The following is a 22,067-nucleotide window of genomic DNA, read 5'->3' as shown; positions in this document are numbered from 1 at the left end:
TCGTTGTTCTCACATTAAACCCAGCCTTATCAATATCTATGAACGTTTGTTGAAGACATGACCTGTTGCCTTTGCAGAGTGTTTTTCGACCTGATAACTACTCGCCTGTGCAACTGGTGGCTGTGTTTTACCATTATGTGCTTCTATTTGTGCAAATTGGGGCTGGTGTTTTGCTAATTGTAGGACAGTTTTAATATTAGCGTATCAGCAATCATACAAAAAAAAAAAACTGCAAGCATTCTCCTTTTGTGCCGGTGTACCGTTTTCTTTTCCTCTTTTCCATTCTTGCTTGGTTCAGTATGCTGTATCAAATCCGTGCGTGTCACCAGGGAGCTGTAGACCTTTACCTGGTCTAGTCTGGCTGTGTTAAAGGTCAGATATGAGAGGATTTCAGACTCTGGTCTCAGAAGTCAACTCTGCCCACCTCCTACACCCCGGATTAAGAGGCGAGGAGACGAAGACTGCCAGGAAATCAGGCTGTCAGAAACAGTCTGCATCTCTGTCGGAGGGGAGACTCCGGGTTTGTGTGAGTGAGCGGCGGAAAGGGGAAAGAAAAACGAGATACGTGCATGTGTGCTTGTAATATCAATACCCCACTGATCCTCTTTTCCCCACTGTGGGTCTCTGCACACCTCTGCCTGCCAGATGTGTTTACAAAGAGAGAGAGAGGGTATCTCTGGTTGTGTGTGTAGGTGTGTGTTTGTGCGTGGATGTGTGTTTGTGTAGGTGTGACAGTCAGGTGTGAGTCTGAGTCTCATGGCTGCAGTGAGAGATTTATGTGTTGGCAGGACGGATGCTGTTTATTTTGGCAATATGCTATCAGGAGCTGGCTGTGTGAGATCTGTGATGTGTGTGTGTGAGTGTGTGTGTGAGAGAGAAAGAGAGAGTGAGTCAGATATGTGCTCTGTAGCGCATCCGAGTTGCTGTCGTCCAGAGGACAGCAGTTTGTAATCAGGCTTAATCAGGTGATGTGAATCAATGAGTTAAGTCTGAGTGTGTTATTCTTGAAGGTTTAATTATGGACCCACCTTTACAAACACACACACATGCACACACACAACAGAAAACTCAGGGTTTATACTGCAGGTGCACACAAGCATTTCTATTTTCCTTGTTCTGGTATTTCATGTCCCAGTGATTCCTTCATTGTTTATCAGCTGTTATTTTCATAAAGTAGAGAAAGGCACCCCCCAGCTAACTACAGCTGTTAAGATAGCAAGAAATCAGTGAGGGGCAAATGCAAAACTGTCTCTGCAGGGAGTTTCTGCTGTGCAACACTGCACATTTATATTGAGGGAAAAAAAATTAATAATGAAATGCTTTTGTTTAAAAGGCCCAAGAAGGGATGCTTGTATTTTTCCACAGTTCTTTGCAATTTGCATATACAAGTAGAACTACAGTAATACATGTTTGCTTCTTGATACGTAATACAGTAAGCCTATTTCTAAGCAGATGTTTTAACTTGAACCAGTAGGAAAAACTTAGGTAATAACAGTTATAAGCACTTTGCATTTCACTTCGGCTCGGTTCTGTTTCTAGTCTTGGGCCTGCATGTGCACCTGTGCAACACCTTGCACAGATGGTGAAGTAATATAGAATGTGGTTCTTTTGTAACACACCTGACGCATCTTATGTCAAGTCAAAACGCCGACCATAAATTCTGCCACTTGCATACTCTCTTCTTGCTGATAATAAAGTTGTGTTACCAGTGTGAAGGAGACGTGAAAAGAAATCTGAACAGAAGGTTTCTTAAGTTTACCTACCAAGCCTTCTGCACTTGTTCACACCTCTGGCATATGTGAGTAAAAATCATTAAAATGCATTCATGTGTCATTACAGCTAAATGACTGCAATGTAGGGACACGGTTATTTGATTTATTAGCACTTCATCCATAGGCCAACAATTACTGTGTCCTGTGTTTTTGTAACTTTCTACAAGCAGGACAGTGCTCAGTGTTCACATATAACATTTATTAATGTTATATGTGAATATATAACACATATAACATTAGGGATCCTTGCTGATTTTTTTATTTAAAATGTTCTGGCATTTTAAAGAGTCCAGGTTGCCATGCACATGGTTCTCAGTGTCTTTGGAAGAATATAAAAGCATGTGTTGCTTTTTCATGTATTCCAAGTTTGCCTAAAGTCATACCCAGTCAACTGGAAACCAAGCAAGTCCAGTCTCTGTCTTGTTTCTTACACTAAACATCCATCCATCCATCCATCCATCCATCCATCCATCCATCCATCCATCCATCCATCCATCCATCCATCCATCCATCCATCCATCCATCCATCCATCCATCCATCCATCCATCCATCCATCCATCCATCCATCCATTTTCTTCACACCCTTCTCCCTTAGTGGGGTCGGGAGGGGTGCTGGTGCCCATCTCCAGCTAACGTTCCGGGTGTTAAGCAGGGTTACACTATGGACAGGTCGCCAGTCTATCGCAGGGCAACACAAAGACAGACAGGACAAACAACCATGCACCCACACACTCACACACCTAGGGAGAATTTGGAGAGACCAATTAACCTGACAGTCATGTTTTTGGACTGTGGGAGGAAACCGGAGTACCCGGAGAAAACCCACGCACGCACAGGGAGAACATGCAAACTCCATGCAGAAAGACCGGGGCCGGGAATCGAACCCAGAACCTTCTTGCTGCAAGGCAACAGCTCTACCCTAAACATATGCACATAAATAATAACTTTAGGTTATTATTTAGTTAAATAGTAACTTTAGGTTATTATTTTCTATTTTGTTTTCTATTTAAAAATTTTGTATGGCAGTGTGTAGTAATGATAATTTATTAAAGGGATTTTACCCATCTTTACAAAGTGGGCTAATAAGGCACTGTATATTATGACCAACAAAACAAAAACATGATTTAAACTTAACACCAGCTACCAGGTTGTTATCACATGGGTAGGTTACGCTCACAACATTGGAAACAACAGGTTTCTTTGTATACAGATTGTTATACCTTTTTGGGGAAAAGTTGGGGCAAGTTTACTTGCAAAGCACATTTTAGTAACAAGCTGATTTAAATTGCTTGATAGAAATAAAGCTTTAAAAACAGTACATTGTACTTTCATAATAACCAAAAATAGGGAAAGATCAGACTAGAAAATCCTAAACGAGTCAAACGCAATGCTAAACACACGGGTTTGTAGCCTTGACTTTGTCCCAGAATACAAACTAAATGCTGCTTCTTCATGTTTGGTTCTGACTTATTGTAGATAAAGAAGCCCTGGGTGGTCTGGAAGGTTTATACAACAATGACAACAGGAATTTAATGACTTTTGGGATGAAACTATTAATTGATTTATAAACTAACAAAAGTCTATTCTCTGAGCTTACAGGCGTCGAGTGTAAGAGCTGCAGACCTGAGGTGATGTGCTTTATTTTCTTATGTTTTAGTACAAATGTGAGCAGCAGTGTTCTGGATCAGCTTCACTTGTCTCATTTTAGGCAGACCTAAAGAAGATACTGTTGCAGTAATCATTAACTAAAATAAACAGGTGGATTTCAGCGTCCTGCAGGGACACAAATCTTTTAATCCTGAAAATGCTGTTCAGATGATAGAAGGTCGATTTTATAATTATCTTTGTGTGTCTCTGAAAATTCAGGTCTGAATCCATCATGGCACTCAGATTTCGGGCCTGATACAGGAGTTTCTAGTTGTAATGACTAAAGCTGTGTGAGGACTCTTGGTCGCTCCTCCTTTGGTCCAAAAAAATAATTATGTTTATTGCCACAGATTAAAGATTTAATTTTTTTAAGGTTATGATCGCTGGCTAATTCCAAACGTTTTGTGCCGTCTTTAAAAAAGCTGTATACTTGTCTTTAAAGTGAATTATTTTATCTCAACAGTCACTGGTGTGTGATGGTGATGGGTTTGTTGTGCTGTAGTTTTGGCCTTTGTTTGGCTTGATGTACTTTTTCTATTTAGGTCAGCTTTATGCAGACCAGTGCTTCTCATTCCATGTGGTTCAATTTGCTGTGGTCTTGTGCTGGTGAAAAAGAAAATCACTTATTAATGGTTCGTTTTTTTCATTGTAGACCAATTATTTAGAAATAATAATTTAGAAGTGATGGATTGCATTTTTAAAAGCAAAATGACAAAAAAGAAAGTGATCATCATTTCAGACTGGCATAAGAAAAGTAAAAAAAAAAAAACATTTTGTGATGTTCTTAATGAAACAATATATGATTGGTAGCTACATTTCTTAATTGTTATAATTAGCATTCCCAGCTGTGATGTAGCTAAATCTAAGTATAACATGTTACCAAGACAGCTATACTTAGTAGACTTAAAACACTTTAAATCATTCTCTAAATTAGTCCATGAGAATGTTAGAGGATTATTAAAACACATATTTGGAGAGCAGTGGCTTTGAGTGGCATGAAAAGGAATAGCATAAATATGTCTTGGATCAGGGAGCTGATGCACTTCATATCGCGTGTGATGTTTGGGAATTATAGTTTTATTTGTGTATCCAATTTGCAGATTCAGAGGTGAAAACAGAGTCACTCGTAGGAAGCGTCAGACTGGTTTGTGCCAATATTCTCGCAGACTAAAAGCTGCCAGAGATCACAGCAAAGGCAGCAGCTATTAAAGCATTATCAGGTTTGAGCTTACAATTATGACTCATAGGGGAAGCTAATATTTGTCAAATGAGGCTTTATTTGGAATTGGCTTCTTGTGGATTTTGAGGAAAAAATGCAAATGTCAGAATGTAATGATTTCCTCTCAAATGGAGCTAAATACCAGGATGTAATAAGTCACATTTTTAAATTAGTTTTTTTTTTTTTTTTTTAACTGAATGATTTCTGGACATTTCTTTTCCTGCAGGCTTTTCCACCGTGAAACTATTTCATGTTTTTTTGTTTTTTTTTATGGCACAGCTAGAGTGTGGACTTTGTCCAAGCGATTTTTTATGATTATTCTTTTCTCTAAGATTGTGTCCTAATTGAGATTATAGTCCTTGTCATAATCAATGGCAAAGGGTTGCTTTTTGCTTTGCAAATTACTATCAGACATCACTCACACACTATTGTGAGGGGAGTTGATGCGTTTTATTAATAGATGTGCTTTCTTATCTGCTCGGCATTAATAAATGCAGCCGACGTCTTGTTTGATTCTGCAGTTTGAGTTGATTTTTTTCTCTTTTCTCAGTTTGACTTATCTGCATTGCACTTTTAATTGATTACATTTCTGTTGGCGTATTTTGAAGAAAGACTCTTGACTTTGCACATTTCTTACATCACATTCTTCTGCGTCTGTGTGTTTAGTGTCTAAACTTGTCAACCTGCGCGTAGTGCGCGTAGTGTGTATATGAGTGAAATACGTCAAATGTCTAATCCCAGAAGAGAAGCTGTCACAGGAACGCAGGAGAACGGTAATAGATAGGGGTAGAAGGATCTGTTAAAGGTATATAGAGAGAAAAAGAAACATATACGGGGGGATGGGGGGAGTAATCCCTAGGGAGAAAGCAGTCTGTTCATTAGTAGTGTAGGAATGTTTGTGTGTTTGTATCAAGCCTGAATACTGCTGCTGCTGCTGCTGCTGTTGCGTGTGGGTTACTAACTAGGACACATCTCCCAGAATGAAGCAAAGCCAGATTCAGAACAAGATTTCAGTCCTCAAAGTGTTTCCTTCATCACTTTTTTCTTCTTCTTCTTATTTGAAGCATTCTCCAGCATGAACATCATCATCACTATTAAACATGTTCAGCACAGCTTCAGCCAAGAGTACACAGAATATAAATTTATATATAAATGTTAACTTCACTGGCCTGTCAATTAGCCTGTTTCTCAACAAAAGGCTGGTACTACAGGAGAGTTTCCATCTCAGGGGTGAAACCGCAAGCTGAAAGAGGGGAACTCAAGCCGGACTTGGCAGCCATTTGCTCCCCCCCCCAAAGACCACGCCACCACCACCTATCCTCAAAATGTCAACCTTTTTGCTTCCTCCACTGAATATTGCATGTTTTTCACTCCCCGGCGCTTTGTATTGTGTTTGCAACAGCGTTTTTTTTTAGACTTTGTTTTCAATTTTTCGAAGCCAGCCATTGTTTTATCCATCCCAAGGCAGATTTTTATTTTTTTTCTCTGCTGGCTACAAGCAGGACTACTAAGAAAAACAGATACTGTTATTTATTCATAAAGCAGACATACTTACCTCAGATTGTTCCAAATTGTATTCGTGTTCTTGGGTATTCACACTTCGGTGTTGTTTTGCAGACTGAATTAGATCGGAGGAAGGGAGTCACCATCAGAGGGACGTCTCTGCGTGTGTGTGTCTGTGTGTGTGTGTGTCTGTGTGTGAGTGAATGTCCCTGATAGTGTGAGGGAGGGATGTGTTCTATTAGACCAGACCAGTTTTCTGTGATCACAGCTCTGATAAGAATTGTGGGAAACCACAGTCACAACAAGCCACCCAGGAATACCAAGTAGACACACACACACACACACACACACACACACACACACACGCACACACACCCCCACGCACACACACACACACATCTTCTGAGTGGATCCGTCTTTCTTCCTGGCACACATACGCTCTCACAAACACAGGAGATAAAAAACAAAAAGACACGACGACGCTTTCACGCATGCAGAAGACGTGTATTGATGCTCAGCCTCCTTTTAGATGTAGCCCAGAATTTGACTTGTGAATCTTAACTTTATTTCTTCCAGTATAAAACACAACCTTGGCAACAGACAGTGTGTTGTTTTGCAGGCATGCAGAGCAGTAGCCCATGCATTATGAATGATTTAGTCAGCTTACAGTGATGGTGCTGGAACATCTGCTTCGATTAGCAGGATGTTGCAAACTTAAATCGCTCTCAGGCAGAGGCATGGGAATGGTTTAACTCCAAAGGTGTTATTACCGCAACTGTTTCACATGTTACAATAGAGTCGAATTTTGCAGCTTTTAAAACATATTAAACACATATTACAATGCAAAATGGATTGGGACAAATATAGAGCATTATGTCATAAAAGCATCATTCCACTTACATTGATTTTAAACCGGTCTAATGGTTTTAAAATACTATGTGGGAAGTTCTGGCATGATCTAGAAAAATTCAACTAAGAAAAAAGGCCAATAATTTTTTCTGCATATTTAGCTGCAGAGAAATCAGCTTGTGACCAGGATCTGATGATCTTCATGGACGGTGTCTTGCTGGTTGGAAACCCCACAGACCTCTGACTTCAGTGATAAAACCCTTGAAAGTTGTTGTTGAGTAAAGAAAACTCAAAGCTCCGCAGCTCACACATTGATGTACAGGGAACTATATATATATATATATATATATATATATATATATATATATATATATATATATATATATATATATATATAGCTTCTTTGTGTGCTTTGGAGTTTCTGTGCTGATGAATTTTTTTGCGAAGCGATAAAAGCTGGGTAGCTCTTTAATTGTTACAAAATAAAGCTGTATTTTCTTCAGTCCACTGGCTGCAATGTTGACACCTTGAGATGCCATCAGACCTAACATGGCATGGAGTGCATCCCAGTTTTTCATGTCTAGCATATAACCATTCATTTTAGCTTTTATTGATCCTGTGTCCAGACAGGAATAATCAGTAGCCCAGCATCATGACCTGTTTGTTCTGAAGATCCTGCAGCTTCCACTTCGCTTTCCTAACATGGTTCCTCCTCATCCTGACTCTCATACTGCCAGGAGAAACCACAGAGCTCTGTTAGGTTAAAAGCACATCTTCTGAAGTTGGGATATTTTTCCTCCAACAGGTTCCAGAGGAATCACCTCAAACCAGATGTTGGACTGGATTTTATTTCACTGTCATTTGAGTGGAGTGGAGCTATAAAGGTTGAAAAAGGTTATTATTTTGGAGAAAGTTATATTTCCACTACATAAGAGGCAAAAAAAAAAAAAAAAGTTTGATAAAGGAAAAGCCTCTCAGACTCTGAGCCCGACAGCACCAAACTATTTTTTTTTTATTTCACATAATTATCGCGGTAGAAGCCATTTGTTTGTTAAATACTTAATGAAACATATTTACCGTGTTTGATGTTTGTTGTAAATGACGTAAACCCTGCCAGCATGCCCAGGTGGGCCCCATCTGGGTAAAAGGAGGGCAGACCGGATGGGTCCCATATGGGTTTGTCCGCGGGTTCCACGGTGGCCCCACATGGGTTTGCCCATGTAGGGCCACAGCCCACATGGGCCCTAAGTGGGCCCTACATGGTAGTGTAGGGCCGTGGAACCCGCGGACAAACCCATATGGGACCCATATGTCTGCCTTCCTTTCCCCCATATGGGGCCCACCTAGGTATGCTGGCAGGGTACTCACAAAGAACGAGATAATTGGTCCAAGTTTGTCGTTTATTGAACGTTCAGAAATTACAGCGGCTGTGATGCACCAAGACAAAGGTAAAAAAAGGTAAAACAACTCGAACAGGTGATCAACTCTAAACCACTCGCACCTTTTTACTCTCCGTCTCTCTCTGTCATTTAAGCACACCCGTTGCCATGGCAACCGCCTGCGCTACACAAGCCGACTAGAGATTACGTTAAAAACATAACATTCAGTCCGTTACGATATTAGGTTTGCAGGCTTGATATTTATTTTGCGATCATTAATAAACCTTTCATGAACACAGAGGTGGTTGCTTAGTTAATTTTAAACTCCTGTTCTGCTCGTTATTTTGGTAATGGAACCGAAACGCACAGAATTGCCCAACACCTTGTTGAAACAATAATTACTGAGATTATTATTGTTGTTGGGTCATTAATTTGAACACGTTTTGTTGATTTTTTAGTTGTTGTTCTTTAATAAAGTTACGAACGTTTTAAGCGAGTCAGAGGAGGGCGTGCTGGTCTCAGCGTCCTGGCGACGTTCAGTTTGTCACCTAATGCCGAGATCGACTCAAAACCTTCCGCGATCGATATATTGCACCTCTGCATAAAGCACGGACAGTTCAGAAACAATATGAAATGAGAAAAAAGCTATTTATTAACTGATTAAGTTGTATTTTAGATTGTTCTTGAAAAACTAATCAGTCACGGCTGATTAGTGGGTGAACTCACGGCTGCACAGTGAATCCATTGATGTTTTTACAGCAGACAGCTGCTCTCCTCTCTTGCAGGTACTGCGTACCCCCTCTAAATCTTTTAGGGGTACGCAGTACCCTGCCGTACCCCTTTACTTTCACCCCTGGTTATGTGATGCCACAATGTTTGACCAGATGTCAAAATACCAATTAAAATAGAATTTACCAAAACAATTATTGCATGTGGTCAAAAACTCATGCAATAATAACATTTTTAAAAGTGACACAAAACAATAGTTTTTTTGTTTTTTTTTGTCTCCTTGACCATCTGCCTGCACCGCTTCTTCCCATCCCAGATGCTGATGTGCCTGGCCATGCAGCTCTGGCTCTCCATTATCATGACGGATGAAGCAAAGTGTAAAAAAAAAGAAAAAAAGTCAATAGCTCATACAGATCTGCTGGCAATAAGTTGTGATAGGAGTTTTTTTTTTTGTTTTTTTTTTTTTTTTGCCAGTCCCCACATCTGCCAGAGATGCTGGCAGCATTAAAGAGGTTCCTGCTGAGTGGAATTTGCTGTGACAGGATGGATTTCCGTTTGAAGTTTCCATACTGCATAGAAACACAACTCTGCTTGGATCAAGAAACATGCGCTCGTGGTGGGTTACGTTTTTAAAACTGCGTTACATGCTCATTTTAAATTGCGTTACTTTGAGGTACAATAAAAGTGTGATGGGGGCTTTTAATGCATGTGTGTGTAACCGGAGTCCATCTGTTGTTAGGGTTGCTGATACGGCAACTGCATCTACGGGGAGCTGAGTTGCACATTACAAGAAGAACATACACACACACGCGCACACGCACGCACGCACACGCACGCACACACACACATACACACACGCGCGCACACACACACATAATTGTCAGCTAACGCTTCAGTAACACTACAATTACAGCAAATGATTGTAGAGCCACTCATCACAGGTCCTCTTTTTCATCTCACCTGACCTCCAACAATATCAACCCCAGACTGAGGGATGAGTACAGAAGAAAAAGTGACAAATGCAGTAGAAAAGTGATGAGCAGGGCAGGGGAGTTGGGGGGGGGGGATGCATTCAGGTAAACAATCAACAAAATAATAGGCTGCAGTGAAATAGGGTAGATAGTGAATGAGAAATGATTTACCGATCAGTGGGGTGCGTCGTTATGTGTCTGAATTCATTCATTTATGTATGTGTGTGTCTGGGCAGTTTGCCATCCACCACAGTTTCATGCGTTGACCTTATCTGCAGCTTCCTGCCGCATTATTACCATGAGTTATACACCATTACTTATCTCCTGCGATCTACAGCTGCCGGCTGTAAAATGCATGCTATGTTTGCACATAAAGCCACACACACATATTCAAGGAACATGCGCACAGATAACACACCTAATTCTGGCAACCAGCATGAAAACAGCATGCATAAGTTATATGCGCCAGACTGCAAGGAGAAACAGAGCGCAAGGAGGAGAGACAAAGTTATATAAAGTGTGAGAGGAGCAGACATGAGCAGAGGAAAACATTAATGGAGCTGACAGCAGGTCGTTCTGTTAGTGCAACTTCAGTCAGTGTTTCCCTTTAAATCTGTCTCAGAATGAGGATGAAGTGGATTTGACACTGAAGTTTAACCAATTTTTATTTATTTATTTTTTTTTGCACCACCCATCATAAATCATGAAGAATCTGTGTGTGTCGTTTTCTAAACATATAAACCTCGGTGCTGTCATGTCTTAACTAGTGAGCAAGAGACTTCTAACTAAATAAAGTGAGTTATTTAGCACTTGTGAAAAAAAACAACAACACTTATTTTCAGAGACACAATTGAAACTGAAGCTAAAACACTTCAAAGCAGCTAAGAAGGTTTAATGGATCTACTTTCAACAGTGCTTTTACTTCCCTTAGCCCAGATCAGGTCGCAGGAGCAGCCACTCCAAAAAGAAAGTCTAGACATCCTTCTCTAAAACAAAACTCTTAAGTCCATTCTGGTGAATCCCGAGGCTTTCCCGGGACGAGAGGGACACACGGTGCCGAAGATGACCTGAGCAAATAGATTATGTTACAGGATTCACTTGTCCTGTGTAAAACGACTAGACAATGTGGTTGGGACCACTTTAAGAAAAAGTCTTCCACTCTAGCGGCGCTGTACCAGACATTCATGAACCAGTAAAGAAGCTTGTCAACCACAAACCAGAGCCTTTGGCATCTTGAAAATCTTTTCTAGGTTTTAAACCATTTTGTTGAATTATTTAAATGTGCATTGTTTACCAATCCTGCTCCTTTATCGAATTTGTTTCCATTTAAGACAATCATTCACAATTAAATACTTGTTTCTGCTGACCTCACTTGATAAATTACTACCTTAACTGAAAGTCATTTTTCACGCATTCCTCACCTCTTTACTTATCAAATTTGTGTATTAAAGATTCCCGTTTAATTCGAATTTGGCTGTTTGACAAGCGTAGCTGCCATGTTCTACATATTTCGGGGACTTCTGTTAGAACAAATTTTAAATAGTGCCGTGTAGTCCTGTGTGTGCCGTCTGAGCCTGATACACATTGGCCTACAGGGACCACCCAAGCAGATGCTTCATTTACAAAATTATGCATGTAGGGCATAGAAATAGGTCTGAACTGGAGGAGATTATAGTTACAGAATGAGACCAGAGAGGACTGCAGCCTTCAGTGAGGCGACTCAATTCCGTTCCCGAATTATTATTTTTTGTTAGGGAGAGAGTGATGTGGAAAGAAAGAAAGATAAGATATGCCAGTACCCATTTCTGTTAATCTGATTCATTTTTTTTCTGCTTAGGTATTCAGGACAGTAACAGAGTTGTGAGGGTGTAGCTTGGGCACTATTTATCGCTACCTTGCTTTTACCAGCTCGTATCACCAATCGACCTGATATTTTCTTTCATTTTTCCTCATCTAGCCCCAAAAAAGACATTCCAAATTATTTTTTGCAGTCAGTCCATTAACTTTATTGATCACTCACCTTATTTTCTATTAACCAGTGCTTGAAATCCATCAGTTAGACACATTAATAAATCGAATTTTAAATGTTTTAACCAAGAACCTTACCAAAAAGATGCAGCTTGAAACTTTGTAAATGACTTTAAAAAAGTGCAAAGTACAGACAAACTGTGTTTAATTCTACTAACATGAGTAAATTTAACCAGTTAGTTTCCACCCCTGCTTACTGTTCAATCCTGTTCTTGATTTTAATTTGAATTGGCAGAGTCTAAACACTTTGGAGTGCTAAGACGGGCTGGTGACCTGTGCCTGGTGTATCCCAGCTCTTCCCCAGTGACGAGGCAGCACAGAGACAAACTAAAAAAACAACCATGAGAAAAGAAGTTACAGATATCTGTCATTCAAGCAAAGAAACTGAATTCAGCAAAGATTAATTTGTTTACTGCATCAGTCAATTTTCTTGTTAAGCTGCAGCCTGGTTGCCATAGCAAAGGAAAAATAATCTATTGTATCTATTAGGTACAATTTCCCCCTTGGTGGCTATGAGTATAAATTGGTTTAACCTTGTATAGTTAACTTCACTTCACCAATATGCTGTAATTAAAGCGTTGTTAAATAGGGCCGTTTTTTGGAAAAGCGATGAAGTATGAAACGCAGGGGGTGCAACTGAAAATGAGTACAGAGAGTTGAAAATATGCAGGGTGCAACAATTACCCCATGAAGGAAATCTTTCAAGGTGTTCCTGAGAAGATGGCTTTCCAAGAATGGGACTGAAGAGCTTCCTGATAGCACAATGCTCATGACTGTCACTTGGCTCAAAGGCTTGAAAACCTCAACTGAAATCAAATTGAGGAAGTCATTTTACCCACTTGGATTACTTTTACTATATATATATATATATATATATATATATATATATATATATATATATATATAAAATGTCGGTGTTTTCTCAATCCAGACGCTTCACTTCTCTCCTCAGCAGCACCAAGGGTCATTTGCATTTTCCTTTAATATATTTCTTCAATTCCAAAGCTTTGGAGATTCCTTTGTGCATTTGTTTACTTCAAAGATTTTTTTTTTCTCCCCGTCATTGCTCAAGAACCTTGAAAAAAATTAAAGCGTAGTCAAAAGTGTAATAGATGCATATTAAAAAAAGCAATGTGCCGTGTATTCTACAGAGAGAGGGACTTTGATGTTATTTTCACAGAGTTAAGTCAGCCTACAGCTATGGTGTAACTCATGGTCATAGGTGAGAGATGGCAGCTCCCTCCCTTTATTGTTGGATGTTGTTGGACTCGCTGGTGAGGGAAAGGCTCAGACAGCGCGATTGCGTTTACTGTCTGGATTTTGCACAGTCAGCAGACGCGCCGCAGCAGCCACTCGCGTCAACGTGCGCGCACAACCATTGAGCGCGTTTGACCCGAGGAGGTTTTAGGGGTGGCGGTGTCGTGTGTACGCAAATGATTGGTGGTGACATCAGGATTGTACCTTCCGGTGCAGTGAGTACTTCAGGCCAGCACGGCGATCGGTGGATACAGATGGGGGCAAGAGAAGGAGAGAGCGGCGAGATGAATGGAGTGTGACACCCTTGGGTTGAAACGAGCTTCAGGGATGTGTTGGGAACACACTTGAAGCGGCAGCAGCAAAAGCTGATTTGAAAGATGGGAATGTCAAGGCAGTGATGAGCACTCAGCTCAGGTCATGGAATATTGTTAACTAGCAAGAGACGAATAAAAGGTTGAGGAACAGTAAGGGTAAATGGCCAAAAGCTTCCCTCTCCACATTTTTTTCTTGTCTTCTTTCGATCTATCCCTTTTTTTCTCAAGCTTGCACGCACGCGCATAAACACACACGAGCACACACACAAACCCATACCCACCCACCCACCATGTTATTGCTGAGTTACCACAATTCTAGTTAAATTGGAGGCTTAATTTGAAGCCAGTGGCTTTTTCTACAGGTCACATTGAGTCAATTTATCCGCAAAAGCCAAACTGTGGGTTTGATTAATGAAACACATGGACATGCTTCTGGCAGGATCAGGGAAGCCTAATCAAGCGAAATCTCTCGAGGTCGCAATTAGGTTTGGAGAGTCCTTGGAGTCCTAACTCTGCCTCCCAAACAAGCCTGTCCATTAATTTGGAAGAATGCAGAGATTTCTCAGACAAATAGTTTTCTTTCCACTTTCACGCCGAGACACGAACAAGCTCGTCATTCATGGGTTTGTGAAACGCACTGTGTAGTTTCAAGGATGTATACAAGAAGACGCGTAATAATATTGGGTTCATAAGAATGAAGCTTTAGCAGTAATATTGTGAAAACAAAAACAGAAAACTAAAAATTCAATGGTTTTGGTCCCCACAAAAACATCATAGATTATATACATCCAATTTGGCCAAGTTGTGTAATTTGACTTAAAATATGTATTTTATTCCTCAAATTTTACATACTTGAAGAAAAACATATCAATTTCCTTATGTCATTGATATAAAGTACATTCTTTGAGTACACTACCATTCAATAAGTCCTGTATTTATTTATAAATTGTAATGTTTAAAAAGAAAAAACACAGAAATTTTAAGTTAGTTTCAGTCTAGTACTGAAAAAGTTGTTATTCATAAAACAAATTAGAAAAAACATATTATTAGATAGTACCTAGTGTTCAAATAAATGAACATTTATCAGTATCAGTTTTCTGGTCATTTTTGACGTTTCCAGATTTGGATGATGACCGACTTCAGAATAAGTTGCTGTTAAGCATCATTCTGGGTAATGTTCTCTATATGTTTTAATCTGTTTTAAAATCTCTTTTTCACTTTTAAAACAACACCACCTAGAATCTTTTATCTTATCTTGCTTATCTTATCTTGATGTCATGATTTATAAAGTAAGTACTTTGGTTCTGCTGTGGCTTCAAATCTGCCATATAAATACAACTGGAATGGTTTGGATATTATCAGTGATTATGAGGACTAACGACAATAATAACAAGTTGATAATAGTACAAAAAAATCATTTTTTGTCACGAAAAGTGGCTTTTGATTGCTTAGCAGTTGCGGGTGGTTCACAAATAAACTCAGGGGTTTAAAACAAACCTTTCATATCTCTGACTTATATAACTTGTATTTGCTTCACCAGATGAAGTTACGTACCAACAGCAGCTATATAACTGTTTGAAATCTGCTTTGATGAGGAACGTTGTTGCTTTTTAATATAAGGACATCTCATTCCACACCCTCATCGATCAGCGAAATAAAAATCCAGGAGAAAAACATATAGCTGCACACATGCCTAATTTTTTTCTCATTTTAAAGTAGTTGCCTAGCTTTTTCTTTTTTTTTTTACTACTTGAGTATGGAACAAGTTGTGTTTGTCTGTGTCACTCAATGTTAGCTACGAGATGGGAATTTTTGCTTGCAGGATGCCCTCACAGGCCCCAATTTATTGACTGTAAAAGTTCTGCCTTTAGCTGCCAGCCCTACCGAGTGTTTATGGAATAATGTTCGCTAGACTCCAAGCAGCTACTATAATAAGAACAACTATGCAGCCTTACTGTCTGTCTGTGTGTGAGTGGAGTAAAACAGCATCCCAAACAAATCTGTAATAGTCTACATGACATTTCCTAATAAACCTGCATGATGAAGATACAAATCACCACATCAGAAGAATTAAAATTAGTAAGTGCAACATGGATTTTATTGCTGTTACCCATGAAACTTGTGAAAGCTAACTCATGATATTAAAGCTTAACTTCTGCAGTTGTAAAAATCGGCATTTTCCCTCTTGAGCATATTGCACATTGGGGTGTGTAGACAAAAAGATCAGAGCCATGTGACCATTCTGTTGTGTGAATTGTTATACCCTTCATAAGTTTTCTCATGATTGGTCAGGACGTTCCATTTGCTTGTGTCGTCGTAAAATTAAGATTGAGGGAAGCTAACTGGCTAACCAGATGTATGGCACATCAATCCACCTCATTGACAATTTTCAGTCGGCTACTGTACATTGAAAGCATGAGGATTTATCACATTTGATGCTGAGGTACAACTGACCTCTACTATAGCAACAAGCTATAGTACACTATAGCTTGTTGGCTTGCACCAGTTGGTGCGCTCACTTAGTTTCCAACAAGCTCACGGTGATGTGACATATTTCTACAACATGCAAGGAAACTATTACTCAAACAACTTCACAAAAGTTCACGTAAAAATCTAAACCTGGATCTGCCACAGTCCCGCACACTAGTGATGTAGCTCCAAACTCTTTCACAACCCTTGGGATATGTGGCTTTATACTCAGACTCTGCCATCCTATGATAGGTATCTCTACTTTCTAGTAAACAGATTTAATCAAGAAGCTTAATCCACAAAATGATTAGTCAATCTGGTTTCTGAAACCAGGGAGGATCTTGGAATTTTACTGATTTTACTGATATAAGGATGTTTTGGGGATGAATGCATCTGGATTTATCCCCAAACTGCATCTTTTTACAGATGATCTACTGATGTACTTGCATCTTTCATATTCATGCACATCAGTGTTATTTAGTTTGCATTGCTATCTCTAATCCCATCCATATACATACACACAACAGTAGGGCTGAAGTCAACCCACCACTTATGGCTCTGAGCCACAGAGTGACATACTGACAGTGTTGTAATGATTGACACTTGAAACGGTAAGTCAGACCGTGACAGACAGTCTATGCGAATAATTGACTACAATTTGACTACAATAATTGACTATACATTTGTGCTCCACTCAATGCCACTTGTAATGCCTGCTTTATTTTTAAGCTGACATTCTGATGGGATATGGATGATCCTACTTCTGAACAATCAGACGTAGTGTATGAGGTGGACCTTTTCTGAATATGTCGTGGCACAGTTTTGTGAAAGAGCCACTTGTAAGCATGATTGTCCTTGTAAAACATTTCCTAAGCGGTCCATTTCATGAAAGATTTTTGTCACAAGATTTGTTTTAAGCAAGTTATTCGAGTTACTCAACGAATCATTTCAGCCCTGTGCAGCGCCTTGTCTTGCTCTCTGCTGCATGTTGTGTGAGATGAGTCACTTTTTGCTAATTGCCACAGAGACAGAGAAAGCAGGTATCCCATTTTTACAAATGGTTCTGGGAGTGAAAGCTCCTTGAATATTAATATTTCCACTACGTTTTATTCTCAACCACAGGGAACTTAACTGGAGCCCAAATGCCCCAGAGATGTCTGTCTGGCTTAGCTAAGATGCATACCCACACACACACGCACACGCACCCCCACGCACGCACACACACACACACATATGCATGCACACACTCAAATACAGACCAAAAGTATGAAGAGGAAACTGATCAGCCGCATGGAGCGGGGAGGGCACTCCAATGGGACTAATTAAAGAGATGGAACAGACTGCAGAAATCATTGGAGAGCACAACTCTTCCTCCAACACCGCTTCTCTCTCTTCTCTCTCTTTTGCTCTTCTGTGTTCAGTTGATGAAAGCAACATTATAAAGGGTCACAACATCCAATGCTGCTTTCTTTGCCTGCGTTCGTACCGCAGGATGCGGATCAGAGCAGCCGGGGAACTGTGGTGACTGCAGCATCCGAAGGCGCTACCAGAAACGCACAATCAGATGTAAACAAGTGGAACACAATTGTTTACAAGCACTTACCGTAAAATTGGATTCCCAAATTCTCTTTGTATTTGTTTGTCGGTGCAGAAAAGTGCTTTTTTTGGAGTCGGTGCAGCTTTGTGTGTGCTTGTTGACGAGTGAGTCACCATTGGCTGCGGAGTCTGATACCGATGAAGACTCAAGCGGTTTAGATGCTATTGATTAGAACCCCCTTGTTTCTGTGCAGTGACAAACACACACACAGACTCACCCACACACACTTCCCTATCCCCCCTTGCTCTCTGAATCCATTTCTGCATCTCACATCCACTTGTTCTGCGGCAGACAGACCCACAACCAGCCATAATGAAGTGGCACTGCATGATCACAAACACCGCTGTGGGTCTAAATGAGCTGGGGAGGAAGCTGGCAGCGTTTCTGCTTTGTTTCCTAATTATTTACTTCTTGCAGAGCATAGGTGGGAACGGTAAGAAGAGGGCGAGGGGAGGAGGGAGTGATATGGGACAACCGGAGGAGACGAACGAGAGAGAAGAGGAAAACCGACAATGCATTCGGTTTATGAAAAGCGATCGGCAGTGGCACCTGCAGCAATCCTCAGCTGGGTCTCGTACATGTCAAAACATCGGCCTTGTTTTTCAGCAGAGCCTGTAAGAGATGAATGTTGTTAATCACTTTATGGGTTTTTATGTTATGTTAAATTTTTTTTGATTCTGTATGCGTGTGATGGCAAATGTGTGATGGACTCTAACTTCATAAAGCCTGGGTCTAGTCTCTCTAGCTGTGCAGCTTTTTATTGCTAAAAAATGCCCGTCTGTAACGGCCAGATGAGTCATGCACCAAGCTCCGAACTCAAGCCAGGGCTTAACACACACACTTCCTCAGGGCAAAGAGACTTGCATGCAGAGAAAAAGTGTGTGTGTGCCTGAACACGGTGCGTGTGCATAGATGGACTCGTACGCTCACACTTGGGTCCAGCCAGGTGTGTGTAATCTCATCCACAACAGAGTTAATCTGCTCACTTTCACAGACCCGCAAAGTTTGGTTTACTCAAATCAGCACAAATCCTTTCAAGAATGTTTCGCGGAAATGTGCTCTCTTTCTTCTGTGGCACCTTTTCAGAGTTTACAGGGAAAATGAATTAACGCTAAGAGAGACATTTAAATGGTGGCAAAATACAGAGTCTGGGAAAAGTGTTCAGAACTCCTTGAACTTGTTCATCTTTTCTTCACATTGCAACTAAAAACTTTTGTGTATTTTATTGGGGTTTTGTGTGCTAGAATGTTTCTGAAATTCAAAATTATGAAATTGTTTGGGGAAAAAAAAAAAAAAATATATATATGGAGATTAAACATAAAAAAACATCTAGTGTATTGATTCTATCTTTAGACCCACTTTAAAAAAAGCGCTTTTGACACAACATTACAAAACATGTTCACACTTTGCTTCTTTTTTATGTTTCCTTTTATTCCCCTCAAGAGGCCCTGCCTGTCGCTTGTCTGCAGATGTAAAGAAAAAATGTGCCAGACAAGTGAAGACTAAATATAATGTGTAGTTCTGATGGTATTTTGGGGTATGCTTCTACCAGCTTTGATATTTTTACCTTTTTTTGTTCACCTCCGAACATCAACCTTTAAGTCTTGATGGAAATCCTCAATTGGATTTGAGCCAGGACTTTGACTGGGCCGTTTCAACTTCAGAATATGCTTTGATCCAAAACAGTGGTTCTGAATGTTGGGCCTCGGGACCTCTGCTGCATTTTTTGGTGTTTCCCTGCTGCTACGCACCTGACCTAAATGAATAGGTGATTAACAGGCATCAGAGGCAGTATATGGCATGCCGGGAAGGCAAAGCAATCATTTGAACCAGATGTGCTTACGCAGAAACAGAAGTAAAACACAAATGACGGTGGACCCTGAGGACTGGGATTAAAAGCCACTGATCTCATCACTGGCTGAATGTTTTGGTTTGCTGTCTTCCTGAAGGGCATGCCCCATCATAGTCTCAGACCGCCGACTGGTTTTCTGAGTGTTTTGCCCTGCAGCCCTTGTGTTCTCATCAACTGACCAGCTTCCCTGGTAACAAAAACCATCCCATAGTAGGAATGGCTTTCACCATTATGGGATGGTGGTGGCAGCATTATGCTGCAGTCATTCCATGTTTCATTGTTGAGTTTGCCAGAGCACTTTTTTCACACATTTGCTTTGCTCCCTCACCCCAACCAAAACGATTATACTCGGGTTGATATGCACTTTTTATGGCTTCCTAATTTATGCCGAGTTAAATTACACACAGAACAGATGAGCTCTGTTTTCTAATTAGGCGACTTCTAGCAGCAACTGGTTGCCCTGGACTTTAATTAGCTGTGTCAGTTAAAGGGCAGAATACAAATGCAAGCCAGAAATGTCCGATATGTTTGTAAAGAAAAGAAAAATAAATGAAACATTAAAAGTTGTGTATTGTTTTCCTTTCACTTTAGAATTAAGCCCCACGTTTGTCTGATCTATCACTTTAAATTTCATTAAACATAACTTTATTATTATTATTTCTGAAATAGTGCAAATGTTTTGTTTTTTCAAGACAACAGAGCCGGTTGTCTTGAAGCAACCGGCCTGTTTAATTATTTTCTTTTAATAGTTAAACAGGAGGCTTTGCAGTGAAAGCAATAGCACATTTAGTTAGACTTGTCAAGAAAAGCCCAAAACAAAATCCACTCTACCATGTGTGGATGTGGCTTCTCTTTCGACGTGTGCAAGAGAAGCCGCAGAGCAGAAGTGTGTCTGTAGGAGATTTACATCCTCCCAGCACTACTACAGCGCTTTGTTTTTGTTTGTTTGTGAGAATAAATCATGTGGAAGATACAACAGATGGTGAGCCGCTTGTCACTTTGTATGTTTTCGCCTATATTTGCTTTATCCTATTTCTCTTCGTGTCATTTCCTCACACAAATGTACACAAAGATACAGACTAAATGGGCCCTCCTGGTGGAGCAGACAGAGAGTTTGCCTGTTGTGGAAGTTTATGTCCTAGTCGGTGCCCGGAATATAAAGTGCTTTATTTCTATGCGTCCCCTCGCTCCGGGTAAACATAGGACAAAATTTAGGTTGGCAAACAGTTTGAAGGTACCCATCATTGTGTATTACCCAGAGTAATACGTCATACAATAAACTAAATCTGTTTTTAAACTACCTAATTACTAAATAATAATAATAAATTAATAAGATTCTTGCTTGGATTTCATTAGTGGTTGCAGAATTAGTTGCGGCCATCTTTTTGAGATGTGACGTGTTTTCAGCAGACGGGCTGACGTAGCTGTGGATAAAACAAGTTTGAGACTAACTGGCAGATTCTTTTATTGCAGAAAATTGGAGCCTCTCTTCCTTACCTGTAATGCTCAAAACACCAGCTTTCATTAATCTAAAGATATTTTTTCTCTGTATTGAATTTGCTCTCTGGCAAATCTTACTGCAAGCTTCAGCAAACACTGGAGAGCAGACAGGAAAAATCGTTTTCATCTTGCATTGATATCTCAAAATACTGTTCTTCATGTAATTATTGGACATTGTTTAAAATTGTTCAAACAAATACATGTATTGGTATGGCTTATCTTGTTACCTATTGTTTTTTTCTCAAAATGTTTATGTATAAAGTTTTGTTTGTTAAAACCACAATAAATGTGCAATTCTTGTAAATATTCAACTTTTAAAACAAAATGTTTACACGTCAATGTCTAATTTAAGTTTTGATTTATACTTGAACAGAGAGTTAAACAAAAAAAACAACCTTTGCCTCACTTATTAAACAAAACATGAACAGGGCATCACTCTGTAACAGTAACCAATGTTTCAGCTGCATATGTGTGTGTGTTTTTTTTCCTTTTGCGTGCAATGTAGTTTGGAAAAAAATCATGCATTTCGTATTCTGATGGTGTCTGCTTTCATCTGCTTCTTACAGAATGCGGGAGCGGGGTCTTTGGATTTGTGGAGTAGGTGTATGGAGTCTTCTGCTATCCCTTTGTCTGACCTCCCTCACACATGCACACAGAAGTCATACAGGTAAATGCATCTCTGCCTCATCTGTTTGTGTGTGTCCTCATTGTAAATATTCCTGTCAGCCAGCGAGCACGCTTTTACGGGACCTACAGTATCGGATCTTTTTGCAGATTACCTCTGCGGGGCGCCTCTCCGGTCAATTTCATTTAAGCTTGTAAAGCTGGAGTGGATAGACTGTGTGTTTCCACCTGAGGGAACATCGAGGTCAGATCCCCAGTGAAACGTGGGATCGCAGGGGCCGTTTGCTGGGACGAACGCTCAGTAAAAAGTTATTTAATAAGTAGAAAGGGAATACAAGTCGGCCGGCTAAACGGCC

The 22,067-nt window shown here is 40.1% G+C and overlaps 1 protein-coding gene across 1 annotated transcript in view; it reads left to right on the top strand.

The window, feature by feature from the left end:
- The window catches only part of LOC103467396 (chemokine-like protein TAFA-2), a 90,621-nt gene that overhangs the window by 23,552 nt on the left and 45,002 nt on the right, over positions 1 to 22,067 (top strand). Inside the window, exon 2 of the mRNA XM_008413737.3 lies at positions 21,654 to 21,754. Coding sequence (XP_008411959.1) covers positions 21,655 to 21,754 — 100 coding nt within the window. The 5' untranslated portion in view covers position 21,654. The remainder of the gene's footprint in view (positions 1 to 21,653; positions 21,755 to 22,067) is intronic.

This window comes from Poecilia reticulata, chromosome 7 (genome assembly GCF_904066995.2).
Source record: "Poecilia reticulata chromosome 7, P_reticulata-male-v2, whole genome shotgun sequence".
NCBI classification, from domain to species: Eukaryota; Metazoa; Chordata; class Actinopteri; order Cyprinodontiformes; family Poeciliidae; genus Poecilia; species Poecilia reticulata.
Note: the sequence above shows the minus strand (reverse complement) of the source record. Positions and strands in the feature narration are given on the sequence as shown.